The 13,562-nt window shown below is 42.3% G+C and overlaps 1 protein-coding gene across 5 annotated transcripts in view; it reads left to right on the top strand.

Moving 5' to 3' along the window:
• Positions 1–13,562, top strand: part of gfra4a (GDNF family receptor alpha 4a) — a 134,006-nt gene that overhangs the window by 117,044 nt on the left and 3,400 nt on the right. For all 5 annotated transcript variants that reach the window (XM_037071382.1, XM_037071384.1, XM_037071383.1 and 2 more), the window contains one exon: positions 12,627–12,796. In XM_037071382.1, the coding sequence (XP_036927277.1) occupies positions 12,627–12,796 (170 nt within the window). The remainder of the gene's footprint in view (positions 1–12,626; positions 12,797–13,562) is intronic.

Raw genomic sequence — 13,562 nt, 5'->3', positions numbered from 1 at the left:
TTTATTTGTAATATAAACGCCATTTAACTATGTTTTCTAAATATTTAAAGTGCAGCTCAGAGTCTCTTTTCTCTTTTCTTCTTCCCTAAACTCTTCTCTCCTTATCCTTTACATGTTTGTCTCTGTCTAGGCATTAACAAAATATTTATTGATATCCCACATTCAACTGCTAAATAATTCCAATGTAATTTGCAGGCGGTGCTCTAAAGGAATACAGAATTCACCTGCTTAATATTCAACCTGCAGAAGCCAGGAAGCAGTTTGACTCTCTTTGCTTCTTCTGATACGTTTTATTCTGGAAATACGGAGGCTTTATAGCCGGCTGCATGAAGTAATCAACAGAAAAGTAGATTACAAAGTGTCACCACATCCATCATAAATGGGAAGCATTTGTGTATTTATGTGCTTGGAAACCTAAAAAAAATGTCTTACAAACAACTTTAAACAACAGACTGAAACAAGCCACATCTGGTGAAGACGTGATCGCAGAGCAGGACATCTGGTCCAAACCCGGTCTGGAACATCTTTACATTTCATGTTATACACTCCCCAGTATACAGGTATTTTTATGGAGTATGAAAGTAGAAACAGAAACAGCTTAAACATTTACCAGCTTGGTGTTTAATCCAGTAATAAGCGTAGTAATCCAGTAAGAAAGCAGCGAGTCTGAGCATAAAAACACCATTAAAAAAAACCCTCCATCTGGAGGAGTAGCACCAATAAAAGAGAAGAAACGAGGAGAAGAAATTAAGATTCCTGAAGAACAAAACAGAGTGAAAAATTTCAAAATAACTCATTAGAAGAATTATCTACTCCTCCAGTGACAAAACTCCTGGTACAGCACATCACTTGTATTAATTGTGCTTCACAAAAGGGATCACCACTTGACGTGCTGTTATGGGTTTTAATGAGTGAGTCGGTGATTAAAACTTGCAGTGGAGCAACAATCCTTCACAAAAAAAAAGCCTCTGATTTGCCAGCAACCGCAATTTAATTAGAAAGCCTACCGACCTCTTTTACCGGTGAGCGGTTGTGCTTTTGTGTTACAGAAGTCAATGACTAGGAATACTTGTGAAAAAGGATCCCACTTAACGGAACAGAACAGGTCAATATCAAGTATAATTGAGCTGCCAATACTGGAAGTTTTGAATGTTCTTTAGGAGATTGTCCTCTCAAGAAAACGTGCCAGAGACGACATATGTTTACGTGGGAGCGACTGAAAGCTCTTTGGCAGGAAGAGGAAAAATGATTTGTGTCCATCTGGACCAATGGAGGACGTCGCACGGATGCTGCTGTAGAGCGACAAAGTCTGCATAGAAACGAGGAGATCGAGCCGAGAGATCGGTCAACAAAATGTCTCGCTTCAGCCAAGAGACTGCTGTTTGTGACGGGATGACAAAGGTCCCCTAACTTTAAAGTGGTCATCAAAATCAAAACCACAATGTTTCTTTAACCATTAACTTCATAACAACAAAATCCAAGAGTAAAGATTTGTTACTGTCACATACAATCGTACATAGTGAACCTTGTTTTCTGCATTAAACCGCATCCCTGAGGAGCTGTGGGCAGCTCGAGGCCTGTGCCTCGGTTAAGAGTAGTTGAAAATATGTATTTTTGTTCTTTTAATTTGGAGGACTGGTTTTTCTTATGTCATATATAATCAGGGGTTTAATTGGACCAGGGCCTTCTGGGGAATTAATGATGCATTCAAGAGCTCCCGCAAAAACTCTGAAATCATCAGCCATTGAAAATGGAGGACATAAATACACTGATAAGTAACACCTTTACTAAACAAATGAAACAAAATGACACCATGCAAAACCAAAGGCGTAAAAGCAGCGGGGGAAAATGTGCACATTAGAAAACCTAGAAGAGCAAATTACAGTTTTTATCTGGGGACAAAACCTCCTGCCTTTAAGCTATTTTCAGACCAATTACGACATGTTGTATCCATTTTTCGCTACCTGACATGCATCGCTCGGTGAGATAATGACATTTGTTAAAATGCTAATTTTCTCTGATTAGCCAACTCGGGATGGCAATAAAATGTACATTATCCTGTAGTGAGTTAAACCTCCCAGCGTGGCCACATATGTTTTTTTCAGCTGCTTGATGGATGTCTTGTTTTTCAATGAAACTCCTCATGTGCATCCTGCAGTTAGGACTCGGTCTTGCCAAGGCAGCTCCTGTGTGCTGTTTACTGTAAGCTCCTTAGAGACCCAGAAAAACAAACCTCAGACTGACTGGCCTCATTTCCCTCCGTCTGAGCAAAAAAAAATTAAAAAAATCGCTCCTCTCCTCCTGCCTGAGCAAATGGCGGAAGCCAAGCAACCGCATACAGTACGTGGTAATAAGGACGAACAAGTTTATAATGGGGAAGGCGATTCGCGGACCGGCGGTGCATGTCGAGCTCTCATCTCAATTGGAGTTCGGTGTTGTTTGCCAGGCTCAGGCAGGCCCACAGTTCTATTTTGGGGAGAAACTGTGCGTAATGATTTGGCAAAGAGGGTTTGGATCCGAGCCAATAATTGGGAAAATGAATTCGCCCTGGGAGAGCTCGTGAATGTTTGTCTTTCCCCCATGTTCCTCATGTAGTCACAGTGAACAAGAGAATGAAATGTTGTTCATTTTGACACGAGCCAAAAGACTCTCCCGTCTTCCGGTAATGGTCGTATTTCAGAGGTGAACCACATGATCGTCAATTAAATAAATCCTCCTGGTCTCTTTTGGTGTTTACATCCTTGTGCCACCAAATTCAGCATTATTTTGTGCACAGGGGCCCCCTTGTGCTGTTGTGCTGGGGCTGGCTTGCTGAGACAGGACTTCAGATGGCCTTTGATGACTTTGTAATTGAAGATAATTTGGTTTCCTGCCTCCGAACTAATGAGGTGGACAGACAGAATAGTGGCAGGGAAGAATACAGTCGTTTGCTGATAGGGGAAGGGGAAAAACTGCTGGACTCTGTGGAGTGAGCGTGCTCAAGTTTAAAAAAAACAGCTGTCACCCTCCCTTACCTCCTCATCACTGCGATAATAACCACATCACTATGCAGAACAGCAGCTCTGGACTTCTTTGCACGCTGAAAGCTGAGTGTGTCGGGGAAAAAAAAAAAACGAGAGGACAGATGGAGGTGAAGCTCATTTATTTCCGCAATTATTTTAATTTTTCTGCAAGTTAAATTGGCAGCGTAGCAGGAAAAAAAAAGAGTGAAGGTAACCAGCATTGTGTCAGGAAAGGTTGGGGGGCAGGAACGGTGACGGTGCACAGGATGTGCTCTGCAGTGTGGCTCGGGGGAAACTATGAAGTCGGTAAAAAGAAAAAGCCCTCTGGGAGAAACTTAAAAGTCAAAGAGATGCGAGATGGCGGTGCTTAAACAGCCGTGTCCAAACATTTACAAAGGAACTGTCACAACAGCTTACCAGTGAAGATATCAATTGGCACTTCATCTCTGCGTGACGGCGGGTGGCGAGGCACGGTGGCGAGCAGCTGGAGTTGCACCCCTCGCTTCTCTCATCCGTCAGCCTGCCAGGGGATCGCTGCACGCTGCCGAGCGCTAACTGCGCTCTTTGAGTGCTGCGGCACACTTCCCCACCTGTCCTACCGACGCTAATGGCCCACAGCACCATTAGCTGGTCCGCAGCCTTTCCTGTGAGGTGCTGATGTATACACACCGTCAGCCGGCTTCAATCTGTTTCCCCTCACTATTGACTCGTTGCTGATGTGTTGCAACTTGCAGATTCCCTAATTAGCTGCAAAGCTGGCAATGACTGTGCAGGTTACCCAGCCACCACCTCCGTCTCTGTCTGGTAGTTGGTGCTCAGCACTGCACCGGTGGAGGGAGCCAAGTCGAGGCTCTGCATTGATCGCTGCTGAATTGTGTTTGCGAAGGGAACCCACCTCAGGAGGATGGATCAATTTGTTCTGGTCCTGTGAGAAATCTATGTTTGTGTGTCACACCCCGATACTCCACTGAAGCCTTTGAAATCCTCTCCCTAATAACCAGCGCGTCGCTTCAGAAATCGGAGGGGTTTTTGCTGGAAACAGATGCAATAATGGCGCGATTTTCACTGCTGAGCACCCACATCCATCTTACAGTATAAGCTGTGGATATTAATTGATGAATCTCTCATTCACAGCTTCATTTGAGCATATTTTAATTGAAGTGACTTTCATGCAAACGTAATTGCTGCAGAGTAGCCCATTAGCTGAATTAAAATGAATGCTTATAGAATATCAATTCACTATATGATGATCAGTCATTCTGGCTGCGGTAAAGCCAAGAACGTGATGTAATTGGACGTCCTTTGGGGCGCACGAGACCATATAAATCCACCAGACTGTAAATTATATATAGTACAGAATGTACACACTATAATACGGCCTCCAGTCACATCTTACTTACTGCAAGTGGTCCATTTAGATATTCACCATTAGCATTACATCAGAGTCCAGTGTCGCTTTGGGACTTGGAGTTAACGCTTGTATGACTTTTTCTACACCGTCTCACTTTTTCTCTGTCAAGAGTTAAAAAGCAAAAGAAGCATTTTGCCATCCAGAGAATTCAGGCTCGTTCGCTTGTATCTCACTCTCACTGAATCGCTTGTTTTCAGCTCTGACAGCACAAACATTATCTGTTTTCAGTCAGGTGAGGATTCAAACCGGAAACACCCAAAGCATCTGTTTATTTAATTGAATTACATCCGAACTTGAACATCTGTTCCTTTTTTTTTTTTAACGAGGGAGAAAGATCTCTAAAGATTTGCCTTCCTCCAGTCATCACCGTAATCATGCAACTGTTCCAACAACTTAACAGCGGTGAGTGAAATCCAGTGAGCTCAGTGTGAAATACGCATGCTAACATCCGAGAACAAGAACATATACTGTGAGTAGTTGGCAGCCAGAGATTGAACCTGTTCCCTGAAGTTAATATTTACTGCTGGCGTACGCACTTTGAGTCGTGAGAGACGGTAAAAACCTTGCATTAAAACTTAAATGAGCAGCACAACATTGAAACACATTATCTAGCTCTGTGTCGACAGCATTGTTGTTCTTCTTCTCTGTGTTTGTTGGCGTCTGGCAAACCAATTTAAAGATGCATACCGCCACATATTGTGTGTAAATGCTGCACTTTTTTAAGTCAACTGACGCAATTTGACTGTATTATCAGTTCTGTTTATCGGCTATGACTTGATTATCTGCTGAAAACAGATTTTCCATTATAATACATCAACCCAGTATACATCGTGCGTCCTTGAATCGTTGACATTTGTGCTCACACACAGTGTAAACGAGTGATGAAGTGTACTGTTACATCGACAGAAGCAAAGAGGTCGTCTTTTCACAAGATGTCAACAGTGGCAGCAGCAGGAGATGACATAACTTTTAGTTTTGGGTCACCAAGTCACCGCTTCACTTTTTCTGCGTAGGCTGAACTCGGTATTTATCGCCCATGACCACATTCATTGACACCGAATAAACTGTTTTCTTAAGTGCCACTAATGTATGCATTTCTTTTATCGTGCTGTCAATAACGGAGGAACTGTGCACAGCGTGGGGCCTCTGCTGTCAGAAGAGATCTGGGGGGGTGACAGCAGCAGGGTTAACAGAGGGTGACAACAACAGCAGCGGCAAGAACAAATCACTGAGCTTTTTTGTTCCAGTCCAAACAGAAAACCACCCTCCCAACAAAAAAGGGCATCAGCTGCATGTGGTGTGGCACCAGCACACAGGAAGTCGTCCTGCATTTGAAGCAGACCCAAACCCCGGTTCAGATGAAAACAGTTTTGTTATTGTGACCGTTGGGTTTTCTTGCACAGTGGGCCACTGAAGAGCGTACTTTATCATGTTTTCTCCACTGGAATGGAATACTAGAGGATGCTTTATCATGTTTTCTCCACTGGACGGACACTTGATCCCACTTTACCCGCTGGAAGGAACCCTAGAGGGCATTTTGCTATGTTTTCCCCACTGAAAAGGAGCCCAATATCATGTTTTCTCCACTGGAAGAGCACTCCGGAGGGCACCTGATTCAGTTTTCTTTACGATAAGGGATCCTTGCAGGGCATCTAACAATGTTTTCTCCATTTGTTGGCAGCTTATAGGGAATTTCACTTTCTCTTGCAAATGAGGCCACAGCAGAGGGCACTTGATTATGTCCTCTCGGCTGGAGGGGCAGCCTAGAGGGCACTTGTCATGTTTTATCCACCACAGAGGCATCCAAGGGCAGACTTCTGTTTTCATTCTCTTTCATTACTTAATTGTGTAAACACATAATAAGTGTGTCCTTAATGAGACATTCTGCGATTAGTCTGCGAACAGTTTACCCATCAGTTTAGTGCTTCATGAGGACAAGAATCCTTTCCTGTGTAAAATAACGTGGTGGTTTGAATGCATCGAGGCTACGCTGTTTGTGAAGAGATTCCAGGAGTATGAAGGACCCTCAGCGCCACAGCTACCGTATATCCATCATGAGGTTTAGGCGTTTTCAACAAATAAAGCCCAGACAGATCTGGAGCTTTATCTCTCTGACTGTTGGTGACCTAAGCCTACACGGTTTGCGTTTTATTATAAGTTGTAGGATTCGTTTAGAGTAGAAGTAGTGTGTGTTAATCATACAGGTAGTTTGAATGCAACACACATAAAAAGAGAAATAACATTTGGTTAAAAACATTTCTTTATTTTTCTCTCAAAAATGTCAGCACACACACACACACACACACACACACACACACACAGAGTGATTATTAAACTAAGCTCCTGGCGGGTCCTGAACACATTTAACAAAATGCTTTGCACTTCTTAAAAAACTCCAAAACGTAATTACCACAGGTTCACCTGTACGCTCCCTCACGCCCACACCACTGACACCCCCCTAACACTCACAATTATACTCGGTTGCATCAGAAAAAGAAAAAGTCCAGACTGCTCAGAGGTTCAAACAAAATGCGATGAAGGTGCTCTTTTTGGCAGGGAACACAGAGGTTCAAACGAAGAAAGATCCAAGTCGCTCCTCTGGCAGAAAGTTTAGAAGCCTTTATTCAGATGGCGATTCATGGTGAAACTCTTAGAAACAGAGACAGCACATGTTAAAAATCAAGCTGAGTAATAACTCATACGCAGGGGCACAAACAGCCTGTTCAAGGTGTAAACACACTCAGAACACAGTTTCCCCTCTTGTTCATCTCCACAGTTTAAATACACTCATACAAAAACATACTCTGTTACGTTTTCCATGGATACCCATCTGGTGTTGTCTCTGCAGAGCCAGGTTACCAAAAGTTCATCTTTATTTAAGCCTTCACTTGTTAAACCAAACATACTGTACGATGAAATGTTCATTAAAGGTAAATCTAATGTTTCTGTGGCATCACACTGAGGCACAAATCAAACGGGTGACAAATATGTCCCCATAGTTGTTGAACTCAAACTAAATTGTTTCAAGATTGTGATTATACATTTCCCACAATTTAGCGATTGACCAGACTTGGTGAAATTTACGGGCTCTGTGATTGGATGCCTCTAGCCAAAAATGCATGTTTGGGAGTTGCGCTTGCCTTGTGCGTTAAGTTTTCATGTGCACAGGGTTTGGACTTTCTATTAAAGAACCAGAATCTTCTGTGCTAATGATGCAACCAGGAGATTTTCGTGCCAATCCGAGCCACTGAAGTGCTCAAAGTGTGAGTCACGTAAGATTGACTTGGGGTAAAAATCAATGGGACTTTACTTTTAGAACCAGGAAGAACACCTGAGATAAACCTCTTGAACTTTCATCTCAGGGAAAAAATAAAACAACCCGCTATGACTGCAGTTCCCCGCATAGTTGCAGTGGGCGTCTTCCGCCCTCCAGTCACAGGGGGCAGTCACGAGCCTGTTGGAGCGTTATGCACCTAAATACACTAACCATTTTTATACTGGGCAGCAAGCTGCCAATTTGGCCGTCCTTTTTGCGGCTAGGTCAACAATTTTAGACAGACTGCGGTATATTGGGGGTCTGTTTTGGTTCGCCAATAGGACCTTGGAGGGTACACTTTTTTCCACCTCCATTGCTACGTAAATCCGTCGATGTGCCGGAAATTGCATAAGATGGGCGGAGGTGTCGATGACGTGCACTGTTTTGAGACCCACAGCCGGGTAGTTTTAAACCAGTAAACAGGAGATGCGGCGTCTCCTCGGTCTCTGTAGCTGTCTTCATTGTCCGCTTGTTGTTGTAGCAGCAAGCTACTAACGGTCGCTACTTTCAAATTAAAAGTCCCCTTGCTAAGAACCCAGCTCTAAACTCCAATGGGGTGCAATGTAAAGCTCTTATTTTGAAGACAAATTCGACCTGCTTCCTGTTAGCTGTCTGGTGCTTGAGGCGGCTAACGCGAGGAGCTCGGCCGAACGCTTCCTTTAATAGCTGGAGTTTAACATCGGCATGTGTTTGACTGAGGAGGTGAGAATATGGGCAACAGGTCGCCACATTTAATACCATAGTGGTAACGTCACTGTTCACGGCCCAGCTTCGCGCTTCACGTCTCGTCACATGTTTAGGTCTACCCCAGTGGCGGCTTTTTTGAAAAGAAGGAATATTACACCTCCCTTTCACATAGACAAGATGGCAGATTGCAGCCTTTACCTGTCTGCAAATGTGGCACATTTTCTAACCGAAAATGAGTTACAGACTGCTCTTACTTCTCTCTCATGCAATGGCACAATGTTGTTTCTTATGCATGCTACAGCTCTCTACACAGACGATTATGGTTTCCATCTTTGACATCCTGTCAATCTCCCAACTATACATTCTTCTTTAACAAGCAGTTTATTATTTCTCATTCACAGCACGCTGACACCGACTCGCACCAGCAGTAGAAAAGGGATAATAACGGCGTGTGTGAATATTATTTATGACCTATAAAACACCCCTTCCATTTCTTACGTTCCTTTGACAACAACAGGTTATTATATTTACATATAATTCTCTTTGTACAGAAGTGAGTAGTGAACGGGGGGAAAGGCTGAATTTGCATGCAAGCCGTTGTGTTAAAAAAACCAGCAGGAAGGTCAGAAGTGAGTCAAATCGACTCAGTGTTTCTATGAAATGTTCACCTCTGACTTTTTCATGCTGCCTTACAGCTATTTAGGTAAGCCGAGCCTGCTGACAGAGAACGGATCCAAAAGAAGTAACTCACAGCTGTTCATTATTCATTATGTAAGGGATAATGTATAGAACAGCGGTCATTATCAGGGAAATCATAATGACATTATCCTGCTTATTGCACGGCTACTTGCCAACATGAAGAAACCTTCACACAGTGTCTTTTTACAATTTATTTGTTACCATTCAGTGTTTTTCAGCAGAGAAACGCAGTTCGCCAAACCGTCGTCAAAGACGTTTAACAGAACATTCTTTTGAACACAGCTGATCAATCGTCTGCTGAAATTCAAGTCCACTAACCAGTCTTTTAAAACTGACACGGCCCATACCGCGCTCTATCTGGTGTTCAGTTCATGACGATCCTCTTCTATTTTATCAACGTCTCTGTCATCCAAAACTTTGTGTCGTTTCGCTTCTCCCTCTTCGCTGCCTTCCTCTCTTTTTCTTTTCTTGACCGGTGACGACAACTCAGCCTTTTGCCGAGAGTCGAATTCACCGTATTTTCCAAAAATATTAAAGTTAATTTGAAACTCATCCATTCTAGTGGCCTAGGAGTACGATTTTTCCGATATGAAGTAGACTACAGATCAGCTGACGTCGCTTAGCGACCGAATATGCTGGAGTGATAAGTGACCGGACTACCTGCGGAGCAAAGATTGTAGAGCGCGGAGTGATACGAAATACATGAATCAGAGGTCGACAGTCAAATATACTTAGCAGCGGTCAGTTACACGACAGAATTCACCACCGTACGTTGGGAAGGCCCATTCAAGTGAATGGAGCCCTCTACAGCATTAAGAAGAGCCGTGTAATAATGTTAATTATTTTACATTATTTTACCAGAGTTCCTCTTTTTTTTCTCCATTAAGTGAACTTGTATTATATCTGACTTGCAGCAAGCAGCTCTTGCCTCTGACATTTCTGTAATTAAAACCAAACCTTCAGTCTGCCACTGACTGAGGCGCGTTTCTATTTCGGCCAAACGGGCTCTCTCACTGTACATTTACATTTAATAGAGAGGAAAGTGAATTCCTGCCCACACAGCACTCCTCTCTCTCTCTCTTTCTCTCTCGTGTAATGGCAGACAGTAGTGTCAAGGACTGCAGTACTTTTTTGCCATATGACATATTCAAACGTATCCCCCGGGCGTATGAATAACATATGTTGCTCACTTTAGGCAGCGTCTTACAATAGTGGCCCAGAAAAGCAACGAGATGTGTAAAATTGCAGCAAAAAAAAATGAATAAATAAAAAATCTGAGCTTCCATTATTCAGAAATCTGCTTTTCTGTGAATGGCTGAGCCGTCGCTGCTGTTTCAGGGAACTTGTTTTTCTCTCGAGCTCCTGATGCAGAGAAGTGTTCGTGCTTTCACTTTCATTTTTTTTTGGGAGACTGGAAAAATCAAACCATGTCGGCCGTTTTGTCTGCCTCATTACCACTTGTTGATATTGACTAAGCAACAGTGTATTTTCCTTCTTGCTGAATGCAGTTAGAAAACAGGGTGTTTCAGTCACCTGATGACTCACCCTGCCACGACCACATTATAATTAGATGCAATCAGTGACCAGTCACATTACAAAGAGCCGTGCAGGGGTTGGAAGGCAAAAGGAAACTAGAAGTGGGGGCTGATATTGGCTGGTATGTCAGGTGCAGCCGCAGCACCAGCGCGAAGGACGTTGAACTTCAAAATCTGGTTTGAGCAGCTTCTGAAGGCTGATTTGGTCACAAATGAGGACAAAAATGACATTTTCATGTTAATAGATATTGTAGCCGAGGGTTCTATGTTACGTCTATACTTACAAAGATTGTAAAATATTAATAGAGGCTCCCTAGTTTCAGGACGGCAAAGTTATTCCACTTATAACTGCGGCACAAACAGACACTCTTTGTTTTTGTACATTTCACAATAAAAGCCCCGGGCGGTTTACATACACATACACTTGGTTTCTGTATTTTTGTCCCACATAATTTCATTTACTTCTGCGGCGTTGTGTTCAGTAGGAGGAGGTCGGCTGCCATGTGGAAGCTGAGAAATGGCCGCGCTTGCAGTATTTTTAATGCCATTATCATCATCAGGCTCGTGACTTAATTACGTTGTTATTTCCAGACGATGAAGCTTGTTTTTCTTCTGATAACTGATTGATTTATCTTGAGAAAACAAACGGCAGATTTCTCAGGACAATAAGATAATTCATCAGGAGAAAATAACTTCACAAGATTAGTGGACCTTGACAAGCACACGCGGCTCTGTGGGGCGGGCGAGGGACCTCCAAGGCAAATCAGATAAACTTTCTATGAACTCTCAGCATTTGTTGTAAGAATGTTTTTATTATTGAAGGCACGCACGATATTGGTAATTACTGCAGTGGATGCAGTGAAGATTTTATTTTTCTGGTGGGAAAGTTTACATTTTTTTCTCTTATGTGTTTGTGAGAGAGAACTGGTGGGATTTTTTTTTTCTTGATTATTCTTACTTTTATTTATTTATGTTTTAATCAGTGAAAATGTGAAAAAAAACAATGGAAATGGAATTTTTTTCATGTGAAATTTGAACTGTTTTCGTTTTTATGTGTGAAACGGGTGAAACATTTCTTCTTCAGGCTCAGTAACCTCATCGACCACAAGAGGCCAAACTTCACTTGGTGTCATGAATAAAATAAAAAAATTGTCTGGAAAAAAAATATATATTTTCTCACTTTAACACAAATTTTTTATTTTTATTTTTTATTGTTTTTTTTATTGTTTTTTATTTTTTATTGTTATAAAACTTTAAAACTTTTTTATTGTTATAAAACTTTCTTTTTTACATGTTTTACCAGTTCTAAAGTCACAAACACAGGAGAGAAACCAGAGTAGATTTAAAATAAGGGTCACCAGTGAAATTGGTTTGTATGAAATTGAGAAAGAAAACTTCTCAATTTCACACATGAAATAATTAAAAAAAAAAAAAAAAGAATCGGCATTTTTAATTTTTTCCGTTTATCTTTTTACATGTTTTACCGGTTCTCAAGTTTTAAACACAGGAGAGAAAACAGTGTTGACTTAAAAAAAAAAAATGGATCAATAGACTAAAAAAACTCGCTGGCTTGGTCAAATAAGAGGTCTAACAGGAGACCTTGGAAATAAACTACCTGTATGATGTTTTATTAGCATAATCCCATGTAAGCGTTTGCACACAGCTAAATCAGATTAAAGATGGTCTGATGCATTGATCAGTAATCTGGACATCTTGATGTGACGTTTTCAGCTTTAATCAGTCGATGGTTGTCAAGCAGACATCTATGTGTGCTGGCACGGCACTCCTGATCTCTGATAAACATTATATGTAATTAGAGGACACAACCTTCTTTTTTTTCCCCCATGATACCGAGTTGATTATGTCGAGATAACGAAATAATTAGCTCGTGGTCTTGAGATACTGGAGGTGACGCCGATGTGAAAGTTGATGTGAAGTTTTTCCATTTATCATCCCTGCTGCTCCCTGTGTTCCAGAAAACGCCATCCAGGCCTTTGGGAACGGATCAGATGTGAAAACGGGCGCCAGCCAGCCCGGGATGCCCAGTCCAGCCACCGACAACCAGAGCCCGCACTTTGCAACCACCGCACCGGGAGTCTCCATGGAAACAGAGCAGAACATCTTGAGAGCACAGATACCTACTCAGGTGAGACGAGACGGAAGAACGAGAATGTGATGTACAACCTTCTCCAAACAGAGAGGCACTAATGGAGACGGCCGCACTCAGAATTGGGTCGCAGTGCCGCTGATAACTCGGGGTGTTTGTTTTATCCTGCGGGAGAGCAGCAGACGGGTGGGATTTACATTATCTGCATAATTCAGGCAGCGTCAGTCACGCAGAAACCGAGATGGAGAGAGCGGAAACTGTGCCCGGTTCACTTCACACCGGCTTATCCAAGGGTCCAGATTCTGGGTGTAAGATGTCGGCATGATTTAATTACCTCTGCTGAGGAGGTTCTGTTTTCACCCGGTCCGTTTGGGTGTCAGGAGGATTACACAAAAACTACAGAACGGATTTCCATGAAGGCTGGATGAAGGATGGTCTCGACCCGGGAAAGACCAGTCGAGGAATTTATTCTCTGTTTTTCAGGGAATAATATATCGATCTCTGGTGAAACAAATCTGCCGTTTTTAGGTGGATGGTACCTAAATGTGTACAATTAGATGCAATTAAATATCCAGATCTTGCTGTAGATTTAGATTTCAATATTCTTTTTATATCTAGTCTTTTCTGCAGCTATATGGCAACAAATATGATACTGGATTAGGTTTAATTGGGTTAAAGAGGACTGTTGGGCCCTGGCAGAGTATTCAATCAACTTTTCTAGCCATTTCAGTTTACTTTAAAACTATCAGATCAATCAGAGCATGAAAATGATCAGATGCTTTTGTCCAAAATGATCAATTCAAGC

Source organism: Acanthopagrus latus, chromosome 16, assembly GCF_904848185.1.
Source record: "Acanthopagrus latus isolate v.2019 chromosome 16, fAcaLat1.1, whole genome shotgun sequence".
NCBI lineage: Eukaryota > Metazoa > Chordata > Actinopteri > Spariformes > Sparidae > Acanthopagrus > Acanthopagrus latus.
The sequence above is the reverse complement of the archived record's forward strand: the minus strand, read 5'-3'. Positions and strand labels throughout refer to the sequence as shown.